Source organism: Dendrobates tinctorius, unplaced genomic scaffold (genome assembly GCF_039654945.1).
Source record: "Dendrobates tinctorius isolate UK_male_01 unplaced genomic scaffold, ASM3965494v1 ptg000246l, whole genome shotgun sequence".
Lineage (NCBI taxonomy): Eukaryota > Metazoa > Chordata > Amphibia > Anura > Dendrobatidae > Dendrobates > Dendrobates tinctorius.
The window spans coordinates 4,196,298-4,223,265 of NW_027361913.1; the positions used below are offsets into that span (position 1 = coordinate 4,196,298).

Here is a 26,968-nt window from a genome sequence, read left to right on the forward strand (position 1 = left end):
TGCAAACTGATAGTTTCTTTTTAATAATTACCAATTAGCATTATAATAATAGAAAACACCAACTAAAATACACAAAAAAATACAAAAGTTGATTTTAAGATGTCAACTCAAGCTTACTAAACAACTTGTGTTCACACACCTTCAGTCATTTACAAGTACTTTCAAACTTGCTTCGAGAACCACAATCTGCCAATGTGGCATAAACGGCGGCTGCTGAACCTACACTCGGCTTCTGAATCTTCAGAAATGCCTTGGAGCTTTAATTGTCATCACAGCTAAAATTAGAAATTGTGTAAAGGTTGACCGTAAAAACTATATCAAATGCACTTTAGTGTACATATAAATTAGTACAATTCGGTACACGAATTTGCAGATCAAACCACTGCAGGTGCTCGGATCTTAGAACCTGGGGGATAACACTTGTATCCAGCTGGCGCAGTGTTGCAATAGCTGCATTGGAAAGATCCAAACACTCACACACCACCAATCAAGTCAGCTAAGGCAGGAACATTGATGATACAGATGGAAATTTGGATCATGAAAATGTCCAGTGACCCAGAAAAACAAATAAGTGTTACCATGAGGACCTAAAAGTAGTGCACCACAGGACTGATTTACTACTGTAGTAGTCTAATATTACTACACAGTTCTCATATACATTAAAGAGCATTTACTATATCACATCTTAAACTTCTCCCTTAATCTTGTGTCTCCGCAGGTGGCTCTGGTTTGTCTTCCTTTGGGAGGCTATGATGAAGAACTTTGTGATCCCAGCCAACAGTGGTAAAGCTTGACAGATCAGTAGGAGACCAAGCCACTCCAGTGACAAAATCTTTATGGGAATGATCCTTGAAACTGCAAACAAGCACAAACATAACATTATAAGGTAATAGAGATCAAATATAAAGGTAACCCTAAGCCAGGGCTCTTACATGGGACATAGTGAAAGTAATACAACAGCCAGATCAATGGCTTACCAGGATAAATGAACCAGGCTAGACTATGTGGCCGGTGTTATACCACCTCAGTTACAAGGGAAATCAAATCGAAAAAAAAAAAAATTTAAATGTTGAAATGCCCCTCAAAAGATCTTGTATAACCTTCTAGTTGAGGGCACAATGTGTGAAATAAATTCAACAATAAATAAAAGAGGCTAAAAATGAATTTAAAGAAAAAAAAAAAAAGCTACTGCCAGGGTAACAGGAGAAATTACACTATAGTATTTGCTGTGCAATTTCTCCTGAGTATGCCAATACCCCATATGTGGGGCAAAACTACTGTTTGGGCGCACGGTAGGGCTTGGAAGGGAAGGAGTGCCATTTGAGTTTTTGAATGCAAAATTGGCTGGAATCTTTTTGTCAGAGCAAATTTTTTTTTTTGCAGACCACAATATTAAATGCGCAGGCTCAGTAATTAAAATAGGAGGCAGGTCACCGAAGGTTCAGTGACCTTTCATTTAAGCCCATAAGGAGGACGATGAGGCCAAAGCACCAAATAAACTCCCACAGGCCACCCCGAAACACAAGAATCTCAAACTGCAAAAACAGATTAAACAACCGCAAGACGGATTTCTTCACAGCACAGCAGGTATAATTTTAATCAGTATAACGGCGCCAACCTAACACTGTCTGTAGTTTTTCAGAACAATCCTGCTGACAGGTTCACTTTAAGGCTATGTGCACACGTAACGGAACTCTCGCGGAAATTACAGCGAGAATTCCGGATTTCCATTCCGCGGGAAAATCGCATTTTAAATTCCCGCGATTTTCCCGCGGAAAAACTAGCATTTTGCAAGCGTAATTAGCTTGCAGAATGCTAGCGTTTTCCAAGCGATCTGTAGCATCGCTTGGAGAACTGATTGACAGGTTGGTCACACTCGTCAAACACAGTGTTTTACAAGTGTGACCAACTATTTACTACTGAGGCCGCCTATGCAGCATCAGCAGTAAAAGATAAAATGTAAAAAAAAAAAAAAAAAAAAAAAAAGGTGTTATTCTTACCTTCCGACGTCCCGCGCAGCCGTTCCCAGTAATCCTTTGCGAAAATGCCCGCGATGGCGTCCGTTCTCGCGGTAATTCGCGATGACGTCGCGCGAATGACCGCGAGACTTCGCGATCCCGCGAGAACGGACGCCATCGCAGGCATTTTTGCAAAGGATTACTGGGAACGAGAGCGTGGAGAGAAGCGGGAAGGCTGCGCGGGACGTCGGAAGGTAAGAATAACAATATTTTTTATTTTAAATTCTATTTTTTACAGGGATATGGCACCCAAAGCCCAGAGGACAGTCTCCTCTCCTCCGGACCGTGGGTACCATCCGCAATTGTTCTGCTTACTTTCCGCATGGTGTGCACAGCCACATGCGGGAAGTAAGCGGAACAATACATTCCTATGGGTGCGGGATCGCCGCGATTCCGCAAAATTAATGAGCATGCTGCGTTTTTTACCGCAAAGCGATTCCGCCGCGGTAAAAACCGCAGCATTAGTACAGCATTGCGGAATCCGATAGGAATGCATGGGATGCTTATTTTTCGCGGTTAAAACCGCCGCGGAAACGCAAAAAAAAACGCCAAGTGTGAACTCAGCCTAAATAAAATAAGCATAGGGTCTGGTAACAAACTAGACAGTGAGCTCTTTATTCTAATGATTGGACCTATAATACACAAACAATAAAAACATGTTACATTTATTCTTACATTTCTGAAGACTCAGCGTTCAGGACCACAACGGAACAATCTTCACTGATAGAAGCCAATAATGGAGAACTGGAAAACATAAAATTACCTCTGAAAATGCTACACTTGTTTTAGTGATTTACTTAAACTGATTCTAATAAAACACACAATACAGACGTAATCGGGACACTGTCCATACCTGTGACTGGAAATAACTAGCATCCTACTTTATTATTGGGGTTTAAGGAAGTCTTTCCATAACTACTTTTTACCTTTCATTTATTTCACTGCAGCCTGTAAGCAATGACGTATCCCTGTAACCCCTTCACTGCTAATGGCGTATGTAATACAATACATCACGGTTTTACACGCTTGCTGTAATTAGAATAGTAAACTATGTCACAGTGTAAGGGCGCTGCACTTGTTTGAGTCAAGAATGGACTGGCTGAGTGCATCTGTAGCTTGCAGCACCTTACTGTCATCACTCCTCCTGTACAGCCTCCACTGATTACAGGGGCAATACAGGAACTTTTCTCATGTTATCCATTTAAATCGGGGAGGATTTGTGTCTTCACATATAGGAGGAAGGTTTTTTTCTTTAAGTTAATCTAGATTTTTTTTTACAGCGAAATCTACACTTCTGTTTGGGTCAATCTATTAGCCTCCTTTCCCATAGCGTTCAGGCACATCTTCAGGGCTTGTGTCCAAAGCCGCCACCACCACCTCCCGCAAAACATGATTTGAGCATATGTGTTGACGGTTGCAGATTATAATGGTGCCGACAGTCAACGTGCTCTCTGTTGCGCATCATTTTTGGGCATGTACACCTACTGGAGGTGGAAACGCAGACGTAGTAGTCTTCATTTGAGTTTTCGCCTCCAGTGGGCTTACATGCGTGAAAATTATGCACAATAAAGCGCACGTTGACTCTGTTGGCACCACCATAGTCTATGGCACCGTCTGTGCATACGCTCGATCCCATTTTGCGGGGAGTACAAAGACAAGCCCAAAGGGACCAGCAAGGTTTTTCAAGAATGCAATGTGAAAGCACCCTAAGACGCAAATATGAATTTTTATGCATTAACATTTTACATATTGAAGAAAAATTGCGTGGCCATTAGTGTAAAGTGCCATTTTCAACATATTTTATTAATAGCAAACAGTCCCGTGCCATAATTACTGCAGGGGATGAGGGGAGCAGACAGCTGCTGAATTTACACTGCATTTCCTTATGGGGAGTGGGGAAAACCAAGATTTTCTACATCTCTGCCAGGCTTGTATAGGAGATACTGTAAATTCTGAGTGTTATTGGGTTGTCACAATGCTGTCTCATAGTAATCCATGTATTTCACAGACAACCATGTCCATTTGCCATATCAGATGTAATGTGTCAAAAAATGACAATTTTAAATCATGCATTTGTATTAAATATTTTTACATTTTCCATATCTATTGATGCACTGTTCAAGTCATCGCTGCAGCCAAACATGCGACAGCGGTCCACCAGTGGGTGACGTGCCCACTTTCAGTGCTATGTTGCAGCCTATGCTGGATTTGAGGTTGGTGCTGTTAGGAGAGTATTTATGAGTTTGTCATATACTTTATAACACTTCCAAGTCCTCCCCCTTAAAGTGCATAAATGATACGATGTTTTTTCCTACCTGTGGTTAGAATATGCCAGCCCTGTTACAGATCTAGAATGTGCCGCGACTGCCTGAGCCGATTCGGGATTGCTCAGATTTACAACATAGACGTTTCCTATTTCATCACCTGACAACAACAACAGCGTTAAGACTGTCTGGACAGATTCATATTCTGAATGTAATAAAACCAATATAATTTCAAGCACCTCATGCAACTGCAAGCTAATAACGGGAGAAAAAAGCAGTAGCCACATACCACATGCAAAAATGTCATCTTTGTTTGGATGCCAGGTCACATACGTAGGGGAAACATTTGGGGCACAGACATCTGAGAAGAGAAACACTGGTCAAAATTATATATAACCCAACATGACACAAGCAAATGACCCTAACACTAACTGATGAACTTTACGATAGCTCAAGGACGCCCCTTGTGAACTGACCCAAAAACAGATTGCAACTGTGAAACACTGGAGATAATTAGTAAAATGGCTCTCAGAGAATATGTCCAAAAAAGGCTGCCATCACATATTCAGGCACACATTGGGAAGAAGAGCTGCTCGAGACAGAGTGATATCAGTGCAAGCTCCTGTCAGGCTGAGGAGAACCGTATGAAGGACCATACCTGATCTTCTCCCTCAGTCTGACGAGTTTACAACTGGACACAGAGTGGGGCTGAGGCAGGAGAAAAAAAAAGATAGCTCTCCTCAGCTGACTTCTTGGAGAACCCCTATTATAATAAAATGGCTCCAGCAGGCAACCGCAGCTCCTACTGCTTCTTATATATAAATTCCAATGACAAGTCTAAGCCGGTAATAAAGTACGTAGATCAGCTCACTAATAGAAAGTATTTTTTGGAGTACGCACCAGACAATAAGACATACCCCAAATTGTCATGAGGAAAATAGGAAAAAAAAATTGAATGTATCAAATGGGGGTCAGTCTTACAGTCTGAATTCAGCTAACGGATGGGGAGGGGCGTTGGTGGAGCGGGGTCATGTTGTGCGTCCCATCCCAAACTGGCATTTTGTGAAAGCCCAGAGCCCCTGCACTTCCATGATTTCAATGCGATGGGAAAATGGCCGATGGAGGTGGAGCATGCGCAGATTTCGATCTTGGGAGCAGAGATCTCAATCTGTGCATGCGCCGCCTATGCCAGCCATTTCCCCCAGAGTCCATTGCATTGAAATCATGTACAGTTGTGGCCAAAAGTATTGACACCCCTGCAATTTTGTCAGATAATACTCAGTTTCTTCCTGAAAATGATTGCAAACACAAATTCTTTGGTATTATTATCTTCATTTAATTTGTCTTAAATGAAAAAAACACGAGAGAATGAAGCAAAAAGCAAAACATTGATCATTTCACACAAAACTCCAAAAATGGGCCAGACAAAAGTATTGGCACCCTCAGCCTAATACTTGGTTGCACAACCTTTAGCCAAAATAACTGCGACCAACCGCTTCTGGTAACCATCAATAAGTTTCTTACAATCCTCTGCTGGAATTATAGACCATTCTTCTTTGGCAAACTGCTCCAGGTCCCTGATATTAGAAGGGTGCCTTCTCCAATCTGCCATTTTTAGATCTCTCCACAGGTGTTCTATGGGATTCAGGTCTGGACTCATTGCTGGCCACCTTAGAAGTCTCCAGTGCTTTCTCTCAAACCATTTTCTAGTGCTTTTTGAAGTATGTTTTGGGTCATTGTCCTGCTGGAAGACCCATGACCTCTGAGGAAGACCCAGCTTTCTCACACTGGGCCCTACATTATGCTGCAAAATTTGTTGGTAGTCTTCAGACTTCATAATGCCATGCACACGATCAAGCAGTCCAGTGCCAGAGGCAGCAAAGCAACCCCAAAATATCAGGGAACCTCCGCCATGTTTGACTGTAGGGACCGTGTTCTTTTCTTTGAATGCCTCTTTTTTTCTCCTGTAAACTCTATGTTGATGCCTTTGCCCAAAAAACTCTACTTTTGTCTCATCTGACCAGAAAACATTCTTCCAAAACGTTTTAGGCTTTTTCAGGTAAGTTTTGGCAAACTCCAGCCTGGCTTTTTTATGTCTCGGGGTAAGAAGTGGGGTCTTCCTGGGTCTCCTACCATATAGTCCCTTTTCATTCAGACGCCGACGGATAGTACGGGTTGACACTGTTGCACCCTCGGACTGCAGGCAGCTTGAACTTGTTTGGATGTTAGTCGAGGTTCTTTATCCAACATCCGCACAATCTTGCGTTGAAATCTCTTGTCAATTTTTCTTTTCCGTCCACATCTAGGGAGGTTAGCCACAGTGCCATGGGCTTTAAACTTCTTGATGACACTGCGCATGGTAGACACAGGAACATTCAGGTCTTTGGAGATGGACTTGTAGCCTTGAGATTGCTCATGCTTCCTCACAATTTGGTTTCTCAAGTCCTCAGACAGTTATTTGGTCTTCTTTCTTTTCTCCATGCTCAATGTGGTACACAGAAGGACACAGGACAGAGGTTGAGTCAACTTTAATCCATGTCAACTGGCTGCAAGTGTGATTTAGTTATTGCCAACACCTGTTAGGTGCCACAGGTAAGTTACAGGTGCTGTTAATTACACAAATTAGAGAAGCACCACATGATTTTTCGAACAGTGCCAATACTTCTGTCCACCCTCTTTTTTATGTTTGGTGTGGAATTCAGGGCTGTGGAGTCGGTAAGCCACAGTTGCGACTCCGACTCCTGGATTTTATCAGCCTCCGACTCCTTCATAAATGGCCAATTCATAACAACAAATTTACTGTTGTAAAATATTAAACATCGTGCTTATTCAGTTTCTCACCATCATATAAGTAATCAGACCACTTAGAGCAAAAACTACATTTATTAGAATACAGCAAATAACTTTTATAAACTTTTCTAAACTGTAAGTAAATATGCAATAAACACTTTCATGCAGTTAATAAGAAATCTATAAATTTGTCCTCAGAAAAAGTATTGCCTCTGTCAGATCCTCCTTCATGGATGCCCTCAAATCTGATCTAATTATTTTGAGAGCAGAGAACAACCTCTCTACACTAACTTGTATTGGTGGCAAAGCAGTAACCACTCGGGCAACATCTCTGACAATGTCAGGATACAGAGGAATCGCTTGTTGCACTGTTATTTTTGATGAACGGTCAAATTTCTCAATTTCTTTTAGTGCACATGAAAAATTCTGCTGAAATGTACTGGCTGTGTTCCTTGATGGGGATGACTCTTCTTCTATGCGGGAACGCTTTGCACGGTCCTTGTGATCCAAATATTTTTCGAAATTAAATTCTTCATCAGTTGATGATGAGGGTGAAGATGTGGCAGGACGACCAAATTCTTCTTGTTCCTCCTGACTGTTCTGCAACCCTTTCATCCTTACTGCTATTTCAAACAGAGCTTCTTTTCCTTTACTTAGCTGTTGATCATCTAGAAGAATCCGATGCATTGGGTCTACATAAACAGCTGCCAAAAGAATGTTATTTTGTAATAGTAGCTCCTCTCTCCGTTTCATTGAGGTAGCAATGCCACTTGCAATTAACCCTCTCTTTGGGACAGGCGAAACATCAGGTTCTTCCACTCCTTTAAGAAAATACCTGGAGTTAAGTCCTCTGCTTGTAATTTTTTAGTCACTGTAAATGGGTGCTCTAGCAATTTTTCCAGCTCAGTCACCTGATTCCACTGACTTTCATTTAGCGTCAGTTGAGGGTTAGCCATGTCTACAAGAAAGGTTTTCAGTTCAACCAAGCGCTGAATCATTAAGTACTGCCCCATCGTGTGGCTTGATCAATAATTGCCCCTTTTCCAGCACGTCTCTTCAAAATTGAGTCAACTTTAGGGGTTCTGGCAACAGTAGCCAATTTTCTCACCTTCCCAATCAGTGCAGCAGCATGTCCTTCTTGCAGACTGTCTCTTATAGCCAGCTGTAGCATATGCACAACACAGCGCATGTGATGAATGAAAGAACATATTGACACAGTTTCAACAAGATCATCTAAACTATCATGTTGCTGTTCATCTGAAGCAACTTCAGTTTGCTCCTCAGTTACAATACTGTGTTCCTCTATTTCAAACATTTCTGTGTCTGTGGACCCAGAATGTTCTTCTAGCTGCTGGTCACCATCATTACTCTCATTCATTAGCTTAATAGTACTTATCATATTTGAAGCATTGTCAGTTACGACAGAAAGAACTTGCTCTTTTTTAAGTTCATAGTCTTGCAGAACCTTTTACACGAAGACCTGGAGAAACTCACTGGTGTGATGAGCTTTGGTGTCTTTTACTGCCAATGTCTTGGTAACTATTTCATTTTTGTCACAAACAAATCGGACATTGATGGCAAAATAGTTCACTCTGTGACGTGTGCAGGCATCCATTTTAAGAAACAGAAAGCGTCCCTTGAGAGTTTTTTTTAAGTTCTTCCTTTTGTTTAAAAGCTTCTTCGATTACTAATTTTCAATACTCTCTCTCTCCAGAGAAACACCAAGCTTGCGGGCCATTTCCCCATTCAGACACATAAAAGCTGGACGTGAAAATAATGAAATAGGCACACTATCCTTTACAACAAGCTCTATGATCTGTTTTTTTAAATGTATCTATGGTCATTGTCACAGTAACTTTGTCACTGACAAAATATCTTGCAACTGATGGCTGCAAAGTTCTCTGCTCCTTTGTTTGGCTGGAACAGCTGGGCACTGGTTCATTGGTTTGGATGCAGTCTTTCTCATTCACTGCTTTCAGTACTTCTGGATGAAAGCGCTGTAAATGTCTCTTTAGATTAGACGCTCTGGTAGGAGCATTTTTATCTTTGCCTGAATATGCACTCATCTTGGCTTCACAGCATTTGTTTTCGTCTGGATCATTTGTCATACACTGACAGACATAATGTTTTCTATCTTGAGTGATGGTGAAATGTTCAAATACAGCTGATTTAATGTGATGCTTCTTTGACATTCTCAGGTTTTTAATTCTGCATTCACAATCCAAATGACAATTGTTTTTCCTAAAAACAATTGTACAAAATTATTGCCAGGTCGTACAACTGATATAGTGGTCAGTAATACTGTTATTATTCCTCATGTACTCACAGTTAACTGATGCAAAGTTTGTTGGAAGGATAATACTTCTTACAGTCTTCCTCTTCTGAGTAGCAGGCAGCTGTGAGATGCTTGGAAGACGCACACCTAGTATGATCTAGTCTAGAGGAGGAGCTTTACTACTAAGAATTTGCAACACATTTTCACTTTCAGTTTCATACATTGTAAGTAGGGGGGTTGGGGCAGCATGAGGTTAACCAAGTATAAGATTAGATAAGGGCAGTGGAGAACAGTGACACACAAGAAGTAAGAAATGTCTCTATCTCCAGCAGAACTGCTTATCACTTTTGTTCATAGTTTGATAGAACATATATATTTGAGTAACATTTATAAAATTCATATGAAAAGTTCAATTATGAAATATTAATACTTTTTTTTAAAGCTGGAGTCGGAGTCGGTACATTTCTACCGACTCCAACCAAAACTAACTCCGACTCCACGACTCCGACTCCACAGCCCTGGTGGAATTACATCCAATTTGGCTTTAGGACAATTCTTTTTGTGTTTTTTCATTTAAGACAAATTAAAATGAAGATAATAATACCAAAGAATTTGTGTTTGCAATCATTTTCAGGAAGAAACTGAGTATTATCTGACAAAATTGCAGGGGTGTCAATACGTTTGGCCTCAACTGTAAGTGCTGTGGCTCTGGGCTTTCACAAAAGGTTGGCCAAGCCCCCACACCCCTGAACTACCAGTCTGGGACTCACATCAACCGCAGCATCGCACCGCCGAACAACTCCTGCCAGCTGGGACAAAAGCCGAAATTGCAGTGGAAACACATTGCCTCTTTTCTCTAGATGTATGAGCCATTTCAGCCCTAATGCCTTGGTATTTTAAGCATTTTTAGTAATAAAGGATAAGTTTTAAATTTTTACATGGAAGCTGGAACTACTTTTTCATCTATTAAATAACGTGTCTAGGCCAACAGTGCAGGACCATCAGGTGGCTGCAACTGCTCTACGTCAGGCACCAGCACATGAGACAGTAATTTCTGAAAGAGGACCTTGTAAGCAGAGCCCTTGCTTCTCCTGTAACTGATGAACTGTGTGTCACTCGATATTATCTGTGATATCCCTGCTTAACTGTAAAGTGCTGCAGAATATGCTGATGCCATAAAAGTAAAATTATAACATCTGACATACTGCCCCTTCCCTCACATTGACCGCCGTTACTCACACTCAGGTGTGCTGTGCTGCCGCACGTTATCACTCTGCAGTGAGGAGAGCAGACAATACGTGCCTCCCATGGAGCCCGGCGTACTAAGCTAATGTGAAGGCGTGTTGTTCTTCCCCCAGTGTGCTGCTGCCAGCTGAAGGTTGGTCAGCATCACACAGAGGAGAGAGGGGCTAGAGAAACAGAGAATAGCATCACAGGCCACTGTTGCCCCCGGTCCATAGGTTGTACAGCCCCTGCTCTGGGGAAAGTTGATGGTAGTACACAGACTCTTCAGGCTGGTTACACCCAATTTGATCCAAAAGGAAAACACATTACTAAACTAATTTATTAACAGCATCCTCCATTTGATCATTGGCTTCTATAAGTTACCATACCCAACTTTATTTTTACAGTTTTATTAGGCTGTAGTATTTGCATATTATAAGTATTTGCTTAAAAACAACTTCACTATGTATGGGTGAACAAGCAAAAAGCTCTCTCAATTCCCACTCCCTGGAATAAAGGCCACTGTGAGCTCTATGCGGTACATCCTGTCTTACAGGGCAGCATTATCTGGTCCAGAACATGACCTAAGAAATGAATGTTGAGGCTTCAATGTATAAAGATACTCACTAATGCGCTTGGCAGGTTTAGGATTCCTTGTGTCCCACAGTAACACTCGATTATCCTTTAAAGAAATAAAAAGGTATTGCCAATAACTAACACTTTTGAGTCTATATCTTTTTTTCACCAATAATTGCATTTCAGTAAATTCTGGAGTCAACAAAAAAGTTAGTTTTTCATATTTTTTTTTTTTTTACAAAACCGATACAAGAAAGAGAAAAAAAAAAAAAAAGATGCAGCATAAGAGCAATTCTTGATGACAGCTCCATTGTGGGTTGTGGCTCATTGGTAGAGCAGCAGCCTGTGAATATGGAGACCAGATGACACGAGGAAGGAAGTAATACAATTTAATTTATTCACAGTGTAGAGGGATCATCCTTATTCTCATTTGCACATGGAAACATGAGAAGCAATGGGATGAAACTGAAAGGGAGAAGATACAGATTAGATACTAGAAAAACATTTTGACAGTGAGTGGAACAGGCTGCCATGAGAGGTGGGGAGTTCTCCTTCAATGGAAGTCTTAAGAGGCTGGACAGTCATCTGTCTGAGATGGTTTAGTGAATCCTGCATTGAGCCGGGGTTGGACACGATGACCCTGGTGGCCCCTTCCAACTTTAACATTCTATGATTCCACTCAAAAAAACAAGAACAAATCACTGGTCAAGGAGTAGATATTTTTGACAAAGTGACAATGCTTTCCTAGCATGGGAAGCGCTTCTGAATGGGAAAAATAGCAGAGAGCAGTTGATATTTGTGTCAAAACATTGCTTATCTAACACAGAATAAAAAGAATGACATAGTATATAATGTGTCAGATAATAAAAGCCGGACTGCACCGCATCCTAAAGAAAAACTACACATGCACCGCAAAATTACATTACTGTCATTATAAAGAACAAATGCCATAAATATGGATCCGTACCTCACCACAAGAAAGAAAGATGGCTTCTTTGCCAGGGCATGTGGAAACACAATTCACTTGGCTGGAATGTGCTAAGAAATAAAAAATGGAAATAAAAAACATGACACATGAAAGTTAACGAAAACGCGGTCGTAACAATGCCATGGTTAATAGTGCTAAAAAATGCAATACAATCAATATAACATATACTTCTCAACTCACTCCATGTATTGGTCTAAGAACTTATATTTCGGGCTCATGCATAGGCAAAGCCCTGTGCAAGAAGGCAGCACACAGGCAGTGCGGAGCCAAGTGACCTCCGTGTGCGATCGTACAGGCTGGAGGTGGTGCCTTATGTATGGATAGCACATAGAAAAAAGGTCGCACTCTTCGGGATGAGACAATTCACGGGTTTATTGACATATAAATTACACGTCAGGCCGGGAGAGTGACATATCAAGTGCAGAAAAGGCTGACAACGGCCGTTTCACGCTGTTCAAGCGCTTCAACGGGTCATGTATAGATAGACCTTTATCTAGAAGCAATGTTGTCTCCAAACAGCACAGCACCTACAAAATGCCATTTAATTGGTGGATTCAAAATAAGAAAAATTAAATAAAAAGAGCTCTCAGGAAATCTCTATGTGATAGGAGGCCTCCGCAGTGTAGAAGTATCAATACACGTAATCCCATTGGTAACGCCTCTACGGAATAATAATGTCTTATTGCACTCAATGTATTACACTGTGCAGTAGGCTCTTACGCTCCCTCTAAAATGTCTGATTTTAAGCAGAAATTTAATTGTTTTTTTCCTCAATTATAATGAGAAACTCCTCTAATTGTGGCTGCTCCACTGATACTTTAAGTTTTTCTTTTGTGCCCCTCCGTTACAAAGCAATGCCCCCCCTGAAAAAAAAAAATGCAAATTTTCCCTTCAACAACTGGGAGTGTACTAAAGGACGTCTCTCTGGGCGTTTGCTTTTTCTCCTCTGACTACGGCCAATGATAACTCGGCTACACCCACAGAGAAGTTGTGTGGTATATGCCCAGTTGGAAATATGCATCCTTAATTCCGGAAGGGGCTATAATTTTTAAATGAAGGGGCGCCAAAGAAAAATGAAAAACATTTCCGGAATCAGTGAAGCAGCACCAATTGGACGGGGTACTTAGTTTAAATTTTTAAAAAATTCCAGAGAAATGTTCTTTTTAAAGGATTTGACTCACAAACTGTGGTGGTAATCAGCTGATCGGAGCAAAACTGTCTAATCAAAACCAAGTCTAAGCTTCCAATACCCTGCTCTACTAGGGCGAATGGACAGGGGATCATGACAGAGGACAAGGCCTTTACATGTAGCTATATAGGTAGGTGATTTAGAGAGAATTTCTGGTACCACCCAAAAAGGATTGCTGCTTACCACCCTGCCAGAGAAAGTGGCCCTTTAGAAAGCGGGAATGACTGCTACTGCACTTTCCTTTCACCCCATAGTCAGGTGGCACCTGCGCCATGTTGGGCCCTCATTGCTAATAATTTATTTGCGGCTAATGTCCACACCTACAACATGCAGGCCCGCTGCACACGTTGTAGCTTTAATGCAGATTTTCCACTTCGTATCCGCCACAAACGCCGGAGATATTACATGCAAATTTTGTTGAGAATTTCACCATATGCACTGCAAGAGTGACGACTGCAATAATGTCCGCAGAAAGAAATGACAGCATGTCAAATTTATGTGCCGAAAATTTCCAAAACATGTAGATAAGATTCTCTACGATTGCATTAGGCCTCTTTCACACATCAGGTTTTCGCCGTCAGGCGCGATCCGGCGCTTTTGACAGAAACCGGATCCGGCGAAATGCAATGCCGGATCCGTTTTCCCCCCCATTGACTTGCATTTGCGCCGGATGGCCATGCATTTCATCCGGTTTTCGCCGGATCCGGCAATGTGTCGCGATCCGGCGTCTGGAAAAAACGGTGACTGTAACGTTTTTTGTCTCCGTCGAAAAAGCCGGACACGCCGGATCCGGCGCGTCCGGCTTTTTCACACAATGAAAGCCTATGAGCGCCGCAATGCGCCGGATCCGGTGAAAGCCGGATCCGTCGGCCGGATCCGGTTTTTTGGTCTGAGCATGCTCAGTAGCTCTGCCCACAAGACATATAATAAAAGCAAGACAGTGGGACCCACAGCCACACCCAACATGCCACCCAAGACAGCAACCAGGCGCAGGAGAAGGCAGGAGACCACTGCAGCACCATCCGCACCACCACCACCCCAAATGGAGCAGCAAATAGAACATGCTGAGGAGGGGAGGCCAGCAGCAGATGAGAGACGGTAATTATCAAATCCCCCATTCCTCCAAACTAGGGCTATTGAATATCAAGATATTCATTGGCCCTTTGTTTCTCTTTATTCAACAGCCGCCCAAGAGATGCAGCAGCAGCAGCAGCAGCACTGGCTTCACTGGCAGCAGCTGTAACACCACCCACAGCCATGGAGTCTGGCCAGCAAGAGGACAGCACATCTTCTGGGAGCCCTCCCTCGCATCGTCAGCGTTTGACGGTAAGTTTTTATTTCCAAAATCCATCTTCTCTGTAATATATGTCTATTCATTGCCTTTTATTTCAAAACAGGAATCACAAGATGAAGAGGAGCTCCCAGAACAAGAAGGAAGGGGTGGACAGACACTTGGAGTGGGCTCACAATTCGTAAGTTTTTTGCATCAAACGCAGAAACACAACATCACACTACACACAACACATAGAAAACAATGTTCTGCAGACCACACACAGCAAACAAATGCCTACATCCAAAGACATAACTTTTTTTGTTTTCTTCTCTAGTCTTCCCAATCTGGTACTTGGCCAAGAGGTCCTCGCAGTGCCTCCCAGGGTCGTCGGCGACAGCAACGCGGCGGTCACCGGCGTGTAAGTATAAATATTTTTGCTTTGTTTTTTTGCACTTTTTATTTCATTTCTTTTGTGGAGGCTAATTATGTTATTTTTGTCTTTTTCTTTAACAGCCTTCACAGCGTGCTCCCGACTCTGACGGTGAGGATGGAGGGATTGATGTGGACCGCCTCATCGATCTCGTCAGAGAAAGGGAGCCGCTCTGGAATATGGCTGACCGCCGCCACGCTGACCTGATTGTTACCCGACGACTCTGGGAGGAAATCTGTTCTCTCCTTGTGGGCCGCTGGGAGGACCTCGAAGCTCGGGCCCAGATTAAAGAGCGTAAGTATATACAGTACCGGTTGCTTGATGTAAACCAGTGTTTCCCGAACTCCAGTCCTCGTGGTCCCCACGGATCATGTGTTCAGGATTTCTATTTACTATAGAAATCATGAAAACATGACCCCTGGGGACCATGAGGACTGGAGTTTGGGAAACACTGATGTTGTATACTAACCACTCCTTTCTTGTTTCAGGGAACAGAATTGTGAATCGGTGGCGGTCTGTGAGGGATCGTTTCAAGAAGGAGTTCAATAAAGAGATGCGGGCCCCGAGTGGATCTGGAGGACGCAGGAGCCCTGTCGTTCCTCCGGGAAACAATGGTCACCAGAAGGTAAATATTACACACCACATGTGAAAAAAAATGTTATATGTAAAAATTTTTTTCAGCCAGGGCCATACCATGTCAGTATTTTAATTGTTTTTTTTTCTCTTTATTCCACAGCACGGTGAGCAGCACTCGGGAGCCGGCACGATTGGACCCTTCTGAGGCGATCCCTGAGGAGACCGGCACCGAGGGACACTTCGACCGCCCCGGTACATCTGCACCTTCCCAGCCTTCCCACACATTCGACCCATCTGTCCCATCCACCAGCACAGGAGCATCGTGGCCGCCTACATTACATGAAGCTGCTGGTGAGGAGATCGCTTTCCCTTTACCCCACCCTTCTGCCCCTGCCACCTCTAGTACACCTGCGGGTACTGGGCGGCAGCGGCAGAGGGGTCAGGAAAAGACTTATGCGCCAGAGTTCTTGCATCTGAATGCATCTTTCCAGAACTGTCTCAAAGTCTTGTCAGAGCAAATATCCGCAGGCTATCAGCAGATCAACTCCAGCATTCTGGAGGTGAAGACACTTCTGCAAACCATGCATTCAGAAGCAAGATCTTCGCCAAACCACACCTTTTTCAGGTCTGTTGTGGAGCGCATGGAAACGCTCTCTCCTGCCCAGCAGATGCATGTAATGCATTCATGCCACGCTGCTCTCCAGCAAGTTACCTCCCAACCTCCTCCTCCTCCCACCACAGTAGTTCCTCCACCTGCACCCCCTCCAGCCACTTTCCATCCTCCCCCTCCTATTACATCTACACCCCCTCCAGCCACTTTCCATCCTCCCCCTCCTATTACATCTACACCCCCTCCAGCCACTTTCCATCCTCCCCCTCCTATTACATACCATCCACCTCCAGCCACTTTCCATCCTCCCCCTCCTATTACATACCATCCACCTCCCCAGCACCATCCACCTCCCCAGCACCATCCACCTCCCCAGCACCAGCAACCTCCCCAGCACCAGCAACCTCCCCAGCACCAGCAACCTCCCCAGCACCAGCAACCTCCCCAGCACCAGCAACCTCCCCAGCACCAGCAAACTCCCCAGCACCAGCAAACTCCCCAGTACCAGCAACCTCCCCAGTACCAGACATCTCCCCACTTCCAGCAACCTGCCCCGTACCAGACATCTCCCCACTTCCAGCAACCTGCCCCGTACCAGACATCTCCCCACTTCCAGCAACCTGCCCCGTACCAGACATCTCCCCACTTCCAGCAACCTGCCCCGTACCAGACATCTCCCCACTTCCAGCAACCTGCCCCGTACCAAACTCCTTCCCCATACAACTTGCTATCAACATCATCTGCTCCTACAGTCCCTGCCCAACCCTCCAATCCACCACCCACCACCTCTTCTGCTTCCCACATGTCCACCCATTCTGTAGTTTTTTCCACACCTTCACCTCTAACTGTTCCTTCCCCACCACGATCCCAGTCCTCTCTCCACACTCCCAGTGTCGAAGTGTCCCGCAGCCCCTACAGCAGTATTTCCACCACACACTACACAGAATTATAATGTGTGTATTTAAATAAAAATGACCAGTTTTATGGTTTCAGTTTTATAGTTTCAAAGTTTTATTAAACAAGTTTATTAAAATTTTAAAAAAGTTTACTAAAAAAAACATTTTTCAATAAAAGTTAAATTATTTTACACTGGTTGTCTGTCATTTCTTTCTGCGGCGAAAAAGGTTAAATACAGGGTATTTAAAAGGTGAAATGGTATTCAAAACTAGGTATATAACTGTGGGTAAATTTTAGCTTTTTGCCACAGTTGTGTTCCTGGTTGTGTTTGAAGCAAAGTATTTCACCTAAAAAGTTGTGTTTATTGTTGGTGATTTCCTAACAATGTACACAACTTTTGTTAAAAGGTGAAATACTTTGCATAAAACACAACCAGGTACACACCTGTGGCCTAAAGCTAAAAATAGAGACCATGACAAGATAGCCAACTTTGGTTGGCAAAGGTATATACTGTTGGTCCAGAAGGTACACAAGTTTGGTTAGGGCACAAATCTTTCACACTCTGTCATCCTGCCAGTGTACTCTGCCTTGAGGTGACAAAGTATAGTGCAAAATTGTCCCTCATTACTGAAACCGTCACAGAACTTCTAGTGGTAATGTCATGGTAATCTTGCAAGGTGGTTTCTTCAGAGGTGTCCTCAATGGAAATGGGTTCCTTGCAGATAACAAAATTGTGGAGTACCACGCACGCTTTGATCACCTCGTCCACAGTTTCTGTCTTGAGGTTGATCGCAGTCAATAGGACCCGCCATTTGGCTGTCAGAATACCAAAGGTACATTCAACCATTCTTCTTGCTCTTGTGAGGCGGTAATTAAAAATGCGTTTTGGTCTTGTCAATCCTCTGCTAGAGTACGGTTTCAAAAGGTGTTCTGACAGCTGGAAGGCTTCATCCCCTACACAGACAAATGGCATAGGTGGACCAGATGTTTGCGGCAGCGGTCTAGGTGGTGGGAACTGGAAGGTGTTTCCATACAGTTTACGCCCCATGGCAGACAGTTTGAAAACTTGAGAGTCATTGGAGCGGCCATAGGCCCCAATATCAACCGCAATAAATTTGTATTCTGCGTCAGCGATGGCCATGAGGACAATTGAAAAATATTTCTTGTAATTGAAATATTCCGATCCCGATCCAGCTGGCTTTACAATGCGGATATGTTTCCCGTCCACAGCGCCCAAGCAGTTTGGAAACTGACATATCTGTTGAAACTTGTCAGCAATTTCAATCCACCTCTCTGTTGTGGGCTCTGGTAAAAACTCTTCAGCTAAGGAGTCCCACAGTGCACGGCATGTGTACTTCACAATTCCAGATATGGTGGAAATCCCGAGTCTGTACTGGAAATGCAGTGACGAAAGGGATTCTCCAGTTGCAAGAAATCTGTGGGGAATTAAAAAACAATAAATTAGTTTTAAATCACAGCATTACATACCAAAACTGACCTATAACACTTGGAGATACAAATTACCACCAACAAGATTGCAGTGAAAGTGTGCTCTGATGCGATCACATCCAATAAATGTGGCTTACCTTAAAGTCACCATCAGACGCTCTGCGGGTGAAACAGAGAAGCGGCAATAGGTGTCCGCTTTTCTTATGAGGTGTGCAATGCGCTCCACCAAGTAATCAAAATTCTCCATTTTCATCCTAACATATCCAAAAAATTTATCCGGGTTTCGTCGAAGGTCCATGCATAGTGTAGAATAGACCCCACGCGTCATTCTCTTGGCTGTGATGGGGTGGATCCACAAACGTCGTCTACGATGCCTGATGTGCTGCTGTCTCGCTCTCTCCTTCTCCAGAACAATCACCCTCAAACGATTCGCCTCCGCTGTAAAATCCGCCAAATTCTTCAAAATATTTCCAATCACAACATCCATCTTCGCCAGTAACTTGCTCTTCTCTCCAACCTGCACTTTCTCCTCTACAACCTGTCAAAGAAGGGCTGTAGGAACACGCTATATATAGTTTTCCAGTAGCCAATCCCGTTCGGAAGGCCACAAGGGTCAATTTTAAAAACCGGATCCGGCGTAATCCGTCGAAAAAACGGATAGAAAAACGGATGAACCGGATGAGACGGATCCGGTTTTGTCTGTCCAGAAAAAGACGGATCCAGCAGAAAACCGGATCCGTCACATCCGGTTTTCAGAAACATTTGCCGGATCCGGCGTTCCGGCACGACGCCGGATCGCGCCTGACGCCGAAAACCTGAAGTGTGAAAGTAGCCTAAACGTAGTAGGTACTCTGATAGGCTATGTTCACATGTTGCGTTTTTTTCTGCAGGCAAAACCTGCTTTCTTTTGGCAGTAAGAAACTTGCTTCAAAAAAAGCAGGTTTTGCTTAGTTTTTGTCATGATACAATTGTCCCTTGTGCAGCAGCAAAAATGGATAACTGTGTTTTTTTCACCACCCATTGCTTTCAATGGGTGAAAAATGCTGAAAGATGTGACATGCTGCATTTTGTGAAAACCGAGGTATTGCACAAAAATACTGAAGACGAAAAAACCAAGCTGTGTGCGTGAGAATTCTGAAAATCTCAGACTTTGCTGGTAATGTAAAATGCAGCAGAAAATTTGCACAAGAAAAAAAAAACCAAAACAAAAACCGCAACGTGTGAACATAGCCTTAAGCTCCAGATTTTCAACACACAAATCCGCAATGTGTACAGCCACGATAAGGGCAGATGCAAGTGGGGAGGATTTGCTTGTGGAATATCTGCAGAGTAATACAGCACCTACTGAGTTAATGAGATTTCACAATTCTCATCTACATGTGGTGGAAATTTTTCACAAAAATTTAGGTGATAAGCACATTTTAAAATTCATTGTTTTGGGCAAAATTCAAGGCGGTCTTCACTCTTGCAATGTATGGGATGAAATACTCCACAAAATCCACATGTGGATTCTGATACGGAAACGTGGATGCGAAGCAGAAAATCTGCATCAAATCCACAACATGTGCAGCCAGTAGTGAAGAAAACCGTGCTCGGATGAGGTGTTGTCTGCGCACACTTGTGTGCCGACCGAGTATCTCTGGCACGCTTGAATAAGGCTAGTTTCACATTTGCGCTTTTGAGCGCAGCGACGGCCTGCGCACGGCCGCCGCTAAGCCCCGCCCCTGCCGCACCTCCGCCGGTAGCTCCGCCTACCGGCGCATGATGATGGGTTTGTGATTTGATGTTTATCTCTCAATGGGAGATCGATATGCTGGAAGGTTGCCAGATTTTGGTCTGAGGCCTACTCGAGTAGCGGAGAACAAACACACACAGAGACAGGGTATGTATCTGCAGGATGTTCCCCCTTTCCTGATTTAATTAGGTAGCTTATATGCTCATTTGAGTAGGCGGTAACATTACATCATCACATTTCATTGGACAATTGATCATTCAACAGTAAGCATAAATGGTTTCAACCAATCATATTCATATTCGTTAACCAATCAGATTGTACTCGGCTGTTAATTATTAGTATTTGTGTAGACGTGCTGAAAGCTTTAATAGGTCTTGGGTAAATTACACAAGACCCCAATATTATTCTCATTAATCTATCCTCATGACAGTTATAGCTCCATTAGCCTCATTAACCTGCCTTACTAAGTATTCATGGCCCCAGTATCTACCTAACATGTGGACGTTTAGTTTCAATGTCCAACTGGGTGCAAGTAAGCAGTTTATCCATCATGTACAATTTCTTATGAAGAATAAGGTTATAGGTGATCATCATCGTGAGACAGCATTTTCATATACAGAGTATGCATGTAAGACCCCAGAAATACATTGATATTAAAAGGACATATAGAATTCCCTGTCAATGACGCTGCATGCGTCCTGCGTCCCCCATGTTTATCACTGGGGGCGCAGGCCGTGCGCAGTATGCGTTTGGCGGCGCATGCGTCCTTTTCACGGTGCGCCGAGCGTAACCAAACTGCAGCAGGCTGCGTTTGGCGCTGGTCGGCGCACCGTGAAAAGGACGCATGCGCCGCCAAACGCATACTGCGCACGGCCTGCACCCCCAGTGATAAAGGGGACGCAGGACGCATGCAGCGTCATGCGCCGGCAGGCGGAGCTACCGGCGGAGGCGCGGGGCTTAGCGGCGGCCGTGCGCTGCGCTCAAAAGCGCAAATGTGAAACTAGCCTAATATACGAGTCCCCGCGACTGCATGTGTTGCGGCTGTCTCACAGCTACATTAATTTGGGATTTGCTTGCACCAGTTATATTAGTTTCTGAGCGGTATCCTCAAGCCAGACCTCCCTCCATCATGTGCCTGTATGCCCTTAGCGTATTAGTATAAAAGCAATACTAATACGATCCACATTGGTCTGGACTTACCGTTATAAGACTTCAGTGGCGTTTTCTGCGAGAGATCCCAGATCTGCACACTGGAAAGAGATCGGTATTAGGACCCTTGCCATAAAACACCAATATTATGTTCTACAAAGTATAACATCCGACCTGAAATCCTTGCTCCCGCTGACAGCCAGCGTCCCTCCGGAGAATACACTGACTGACGTGACAATGTCATCATGTTCATATCTGGTGAATTTATTAACAAGGAGAGATTCATTGTCCAGCAACTCCCACAGCTCCACGGCCCCTGGAAACACAGATGCGTCATAACAAACCTGGTGCGCCCACCATCCATAATGCTATGGGTAGGACTAACTAAAGGTGTACAGTACTGACAGCACAGGAAAAGAAACATTACCAGAATCTGAGGCCACCAGGATTCCTCGCTCCAGTACCCAGGCCACATCTGCTACGCCAGTCTCCGTCTGCACCCCAGCCGCACAAAGGCTCTCATTGGGGGCGGCTGCAGGATCCTTGAAAACCCAAATGGAGCCTCCCCATGTTCGAGAATTCAGACTAGAGGCAGAGAGAAGCAGGGCGCCATCTGCAAAGTGATAACAATAGTAGTAGGTGAAATAATTCACAAAGAACATTGCGGCATTCTCACTCTTCCACAATACAAGGTACATACTTTATTACAGAGCGCTCTTAGATCTGATAAGGCTGGTTTAATTATTGTGAAAGGTTTAAAGGGAACCTGTTGTGTGAAAAAAGCTATTATCCTGCACATGTGGGGTTCAATTCCACCCGGCAGCAGGGCTCAAAGTGCAGAAGCCAAGCAGGCTCAGAACGCTGTTAACCTGCATATTAACCACATATCTATAAGTGAATAGCATTTTTTCACGTGATAGGTTCCCTTTAAACTCAAATTTCCACCCACATATCCTGGCAGCTCCTCAGTGGACCTCTGCAGTGCTGCGGCGTTCTCACACAGCTCAGTACAAGCTGCAGCTGTCAGACAGGATGGGCTTTGTGTATCTTCTTCTGTTTGCATGAATGTGTGACTGCTGCATCCAATCACTGGCCACAGCAGTGAGGCATCAGGAGAGAAGAGGCGGGAGTCGGTGTGTGAGTTTATATATTATATATATTTTGGGTCTTGTTTTAAAAAAGAAAAACGGTGGCATGGACAGCCCTTCAATATGCATACTTGGATCAGCTATGTATTGGCCGATATTAAACTCCACTAGTGACAAGTGTCAGGCAGCTGCTGCAAGGGCAATAAACTCATAGGCTGCATTAAATAAAGCATGGACTCCAGTATATAAGATAACACAGTGAGTGCAGAGGAGTCACGGGAATCAATGGGATTTTTCCTTTCTTAGAATAAGTCATCAATATTAGATAGATGGAGGCCCAGACACCTCAGATTTCAGCCGTTACCAGTTCCAGCAGTGGATGATGTACGCAGCTTACAGAGAAGATCACCATCGCTCTATCACACAGTTTAGTGGCAGCTGCCAGGTACTGACAGTCAGCTCCAACTCAAAAAGAGCGACTCGGCAGAGGTCACCAGACTGCGTGATGGAGCGATGATGATCTGCTCTGCGTGATGTCTACATTCTGCAGCTGACGGTAGCAGTTGTGGGAGTGGCAGAACCCCACCAATGCGACACTGATGACTTGTATGGATAGGTTACGCCTTTTTCGTTACAACACATGCACCGCATGCTGTCCGCATTCTCCGATGTTGCTGGCGAGAGTGGGCTGTCATGTGACTGCAAGTATGTGATCACGTGTGGACTAGACGTGCTCGGACTCGCTCAATACAAGTGAATTGAGAGATAGCGAGCAAGTCTCGTTGGAACATGGTTGTAACACATTCTAACTAGACTTTGCAGAACCACCAGGGAATCCTGACAGCTTGCGGTAGGTGAGCAGACTAAGGCTGTGTGCACACGTTGCGGATTGTAAGAGGTTTTGCCGCGATTTTCGCTGTGAAAACGCTTACAAAACACATACTGTACCATTAAATTCAATGGCATACCGCATTGCTGTGCTAATGCTGCGGATTTTACCACTGCAGAATCGCATAGCGGTAAAATCCGAAGCATGTTCATTCTTAGATCGGAATCGAGGCGATTCCGCTCACATAGGATTGCATTGAGCTCACTTTCCGCATGGGGCTATACCCACCATGCGTGAAGTGAGCGCTTCATGTGCGGATGGTACCCAGGGTCTGGAGGAGAGGAGATTCTCCTCCATGCCCTGGGTACCATATCCCTGTAAAAAATAAATAGAATAAAAAAAAAATTAGTGATATACTCACCCTCTGATTGCCCCCGGAGCCATCCCGCCTGTCCGCCACGATGCCGTCATCTTCCGTTCCCAGGGATGCATTGCGCAAATCACTCCAGATGACGTCACGGTCGTGTGACCGCTACGTCATCTGAGGTGATTCTCACAATGCATCCCTGGGAACGGAGCATGCCGGGAGCCGACAGAGGGTGAGTATATCCCTATCTTGTACTATTGATGCTGCATATTCAGCATCAATAGTAAAAAGTTGGTCACACTTGTTAAGCACTATGCTTGTGTGTGACCAACCTGTCAATCACCTTTCCGAGCGATGCTTGGAAAGTGCGAGTATTCTGCATGCTAAAAACGCTTGTGTTTTGCTGGAATACACATGCAAATTCCGCATGCGTTTTACCCGAGACAGAGAGTTGTGAAAATGCTGCGGACATTTCCGCAGCATCTCTACAACGTGGGCACATAGCCTAAAGATTCAGTAGTCTGCAGTCACATAAGGTGCCTGCAGACTTTTAGTAGAAGACCAGACAACCCCTTTAAAGGAAAGTGTGAATTGCAGTACCAAAGACAGGTTATCAAACTTCAGGTTATTCAGTTTGGAAAAATAAAAGCTTAGGGGAGATTTTATTACAATATACCAATACGTGAAGGGACAGTACAGAGATCTTTCTAAAGTTCTTTTAAGACTTAGGTCTGTAACGCGGTCAAAGCAGCATGCTCTACTTCTAGCGTATACATGGCGAATTCTTGCCTGTGGGCAGTTTTAGTTGGCCTGTAACACCAGAACCACCACCCTTATGTGGTGCCCATTATTCTCTATGGAGGACAAGGCGGTGCCCACTATGCTGTACGGAGGACAAGGCGGTGCCCACTATGCTGTACGGAGGACAAGGCGGTGCCCACTATGCTGTACGGAGGACAAGGCGGTGCCCACTATGCTGTACGGAGGACAAGGCGGTGCCCACTATGCTGTACGGAGGACAAGGCGGTGCCCACTATGCTGTTACGGAGGACAAGGCGGTGCCCACTATGCTGTTACGGAGGACAAGGCGGTGCCCACTATGCTGTACGGAGGACAAGGCGGTGCCCACTATGCTGTACGGAGGACAAGGCGGTGCCCACTATGCTGTACGGAGGACAAGGCGGTGCCCACTATGCTGTACGGAGGACAAGGCGGTGCCCACTATTCTGTACGGAGGACAAGGCGGTGCCCACTATTCTGTACGGAGGACTATGCGGTGCCCACTATTCTGTACGGAGGACTATGCGGTGCCCACTATTCTGTACGGAGCACTATGCGGTGCCCACTATTCTGTACGGAGCACTATGCGGTGCCCACTATTCTGTACGGAGCACTATGCGGTGCCCACTATTCTGTACGGAGCACTATGCGGTGCCCATTATTCTGTACGGAGCACTATGCGGTGCCCATTATTCTGTACGGAGCACTATGCGGTGCCCATTATTCTGTACGGAGCACTATGCGGTGCCCATTATTCTGTACGGAGCACTATGCGGTGCCCATTATTCTGTACGGAGCACTATGCGGTGCCCATTATTCTGTACGGAGCACTATGCGGTGCCCATTATTCTGTACGGAGCACTATGCGGTGCCCATTATTCTGTACGGAGCACTATGCGGTGCCCATTATTCTGTACGGAGCACTATGCGGTGCCCATTATTCTGTACGGAGCACTATGCGGTGCCCATTATTCTGTACGGAGCACTATGCGGTGCCCATTATTCTGTATGGAGCACTATGCGGTGCCCACTATTCTACATGGAGGACTATGCGGTGCCCACTATTCTACATGGAGGACTATGCGGTGTCCACTATTCTACATGGAGGACTATGCGGTGTCCACTATTCTACATGGAGGACTATGCGGTGCCCACTATTCTGTATGGATCAGAATCAGGTATGTGTGTGAGTTTGACATACCTGATCTAGAGGAAAGAATGATCATTCATAATCACAGACGCAGATTCTTTACTGTAAGAGCGAAGACCATGTTTTTTTTTACCATACAAACCTCATTAATTTTCACATGCGCAAATAAAAAAAACCACGCATAGATTTGTATCGCTGAGTTTCAGTCGTGACATTCACAAAAAGAAATTGAACATGTCTCAGCTATTTTAATTTGTGGTCACACGATACGCAAAAAAAAACAAAACAACGGCACCCTCCCCACATAGACTACAACATGTATGAAGACTATCCATAAAAGTCAGTGATAGAAAAAGTATGTGAAGAACGGACACATCTGAATGAGGCCCTACTGTGCGAAAACATACTGTAGATTCTCTATAGTAAGAGCAGCGAAACAATGGATACCTCACAGTACGAGCAGCGAATGGGAACTCGGCCCCAATGTGCTGGGATGATTCACTGAACAATGGACCTGGAAACGAATATTACCGGTTATGGGCACTGGGTTCTGTGATGAACGCTGGTCTCAGGATCTAGTCATCACATGAAGAAGGGAGGCGTCGGACCAGACCGCAACACCCACCGGACCGCCCACCTCCGTGAGTATAATATAACGTGTTTTTCTTCTCTTTCAGGTTACATCGGAGGCTTATCTACAGCATTACAGAATGCATTACAGAATGCTGTAGATAAGCACCTGATGTCAGTGCCGGCAGCTGCAAGCCGAAAAAAAAAGATGACGGATTCCCTTTAAACAATTCTGATCAACGCAATGGACAACCAATCTCACACCTTGGTCGGCCAATGTTTACTTTACACATATCCCTAATTTAATTAACCCATACTAATCTTAACTGCCTTTCTCAGGTCAGGAGACCAAGACATTATGGTCTAATGGGGCAGTCCCATCTCCGAGATCCTAGCCCAAGATGGAGTAGGTGTAAATAATGTTAGCAAATACGTCAAGTTAAAAATGTAGTATAGTGAGCCCCAACATGCCGGGACCCCAGCGCCGGCACCGCACACAGATCACTGCCCTCAGTGTGCACAGGGGCTGACCGCCTCCTCCGCGCTGTCCTCGCCCTCCCCGCCACAGAGCTGCTGACCTCTCCGGTACCGCACGGCTCCCAGCTGCGTCTCCATACACGCCGGGGCCCTCGTGGGACTCCCCCACGGACTCGCTTTGCTCATTTCCCCACACACGTGCAACTTCCACACCGCTGTCTGCGAACCTTCCCGCCAAGCACCGCGCCACAGACCACGCCCACT

General features: G+C 44.5%; 1 protein-coding gene across 1 annotated transcript; it reads right to left on the reverse strand.

The window, feature by feature from the left end:
* On the reverse strand, positions 1–26,953 carry WDR77 (WD repeat domain 77). Its single transcript, XM_073557275.1, has 10 exons — positions 26,806–26,953; positions 21,871–22,056; positions 21,618–21,759; positions 21,495–21,544; positions 12,115–12,185; positions 11,199–11,253; positions 4,572–4,643; positions 4,334–4,442; positions 2,694–2,762; positions 1–855 (listed from the first exon to the last, which is right to left on the reverse strand). The coding sequence occupies exons 1-10, from the start codon at positions 26,888–26,890 to the stop codon at positions 699–701; spliced, it is 996 nt and encodes a 331-aa protein (XP_073413376.1). The 5' UTR covers positions 26,891–26,953; the 3' UTR covers positions 1–698.
* Between the last annotated feature and the right edge of the window lie 15 nt (positions 26,954–26,968).

Bases quoted from the DNA above. Each gene is read 5' to 3' on its own strand.
- WDR77 (XM_073557275.1), bottom strand. From the start codon at position 26,890: ATGAGCAAAGCGAGTCCGTGGGGGAGTCCCACGAGGGCCCCGGCGTGT. The intron at 4,644-11,198 runs GTGAGTATCTTT...TTCTCTTCTCAG, and splicing joins TAAACCTGCCAAGCGCATTA to ATGTCTGTGCCCCAAATGTT. The intron at 4,443-4,571 runs GTATGTGGCTAC...TGTTGTTGTCAG, and splicing joins AGATGACATTTTTGCATGTG to GTGATGAAATAGGAAACGTC.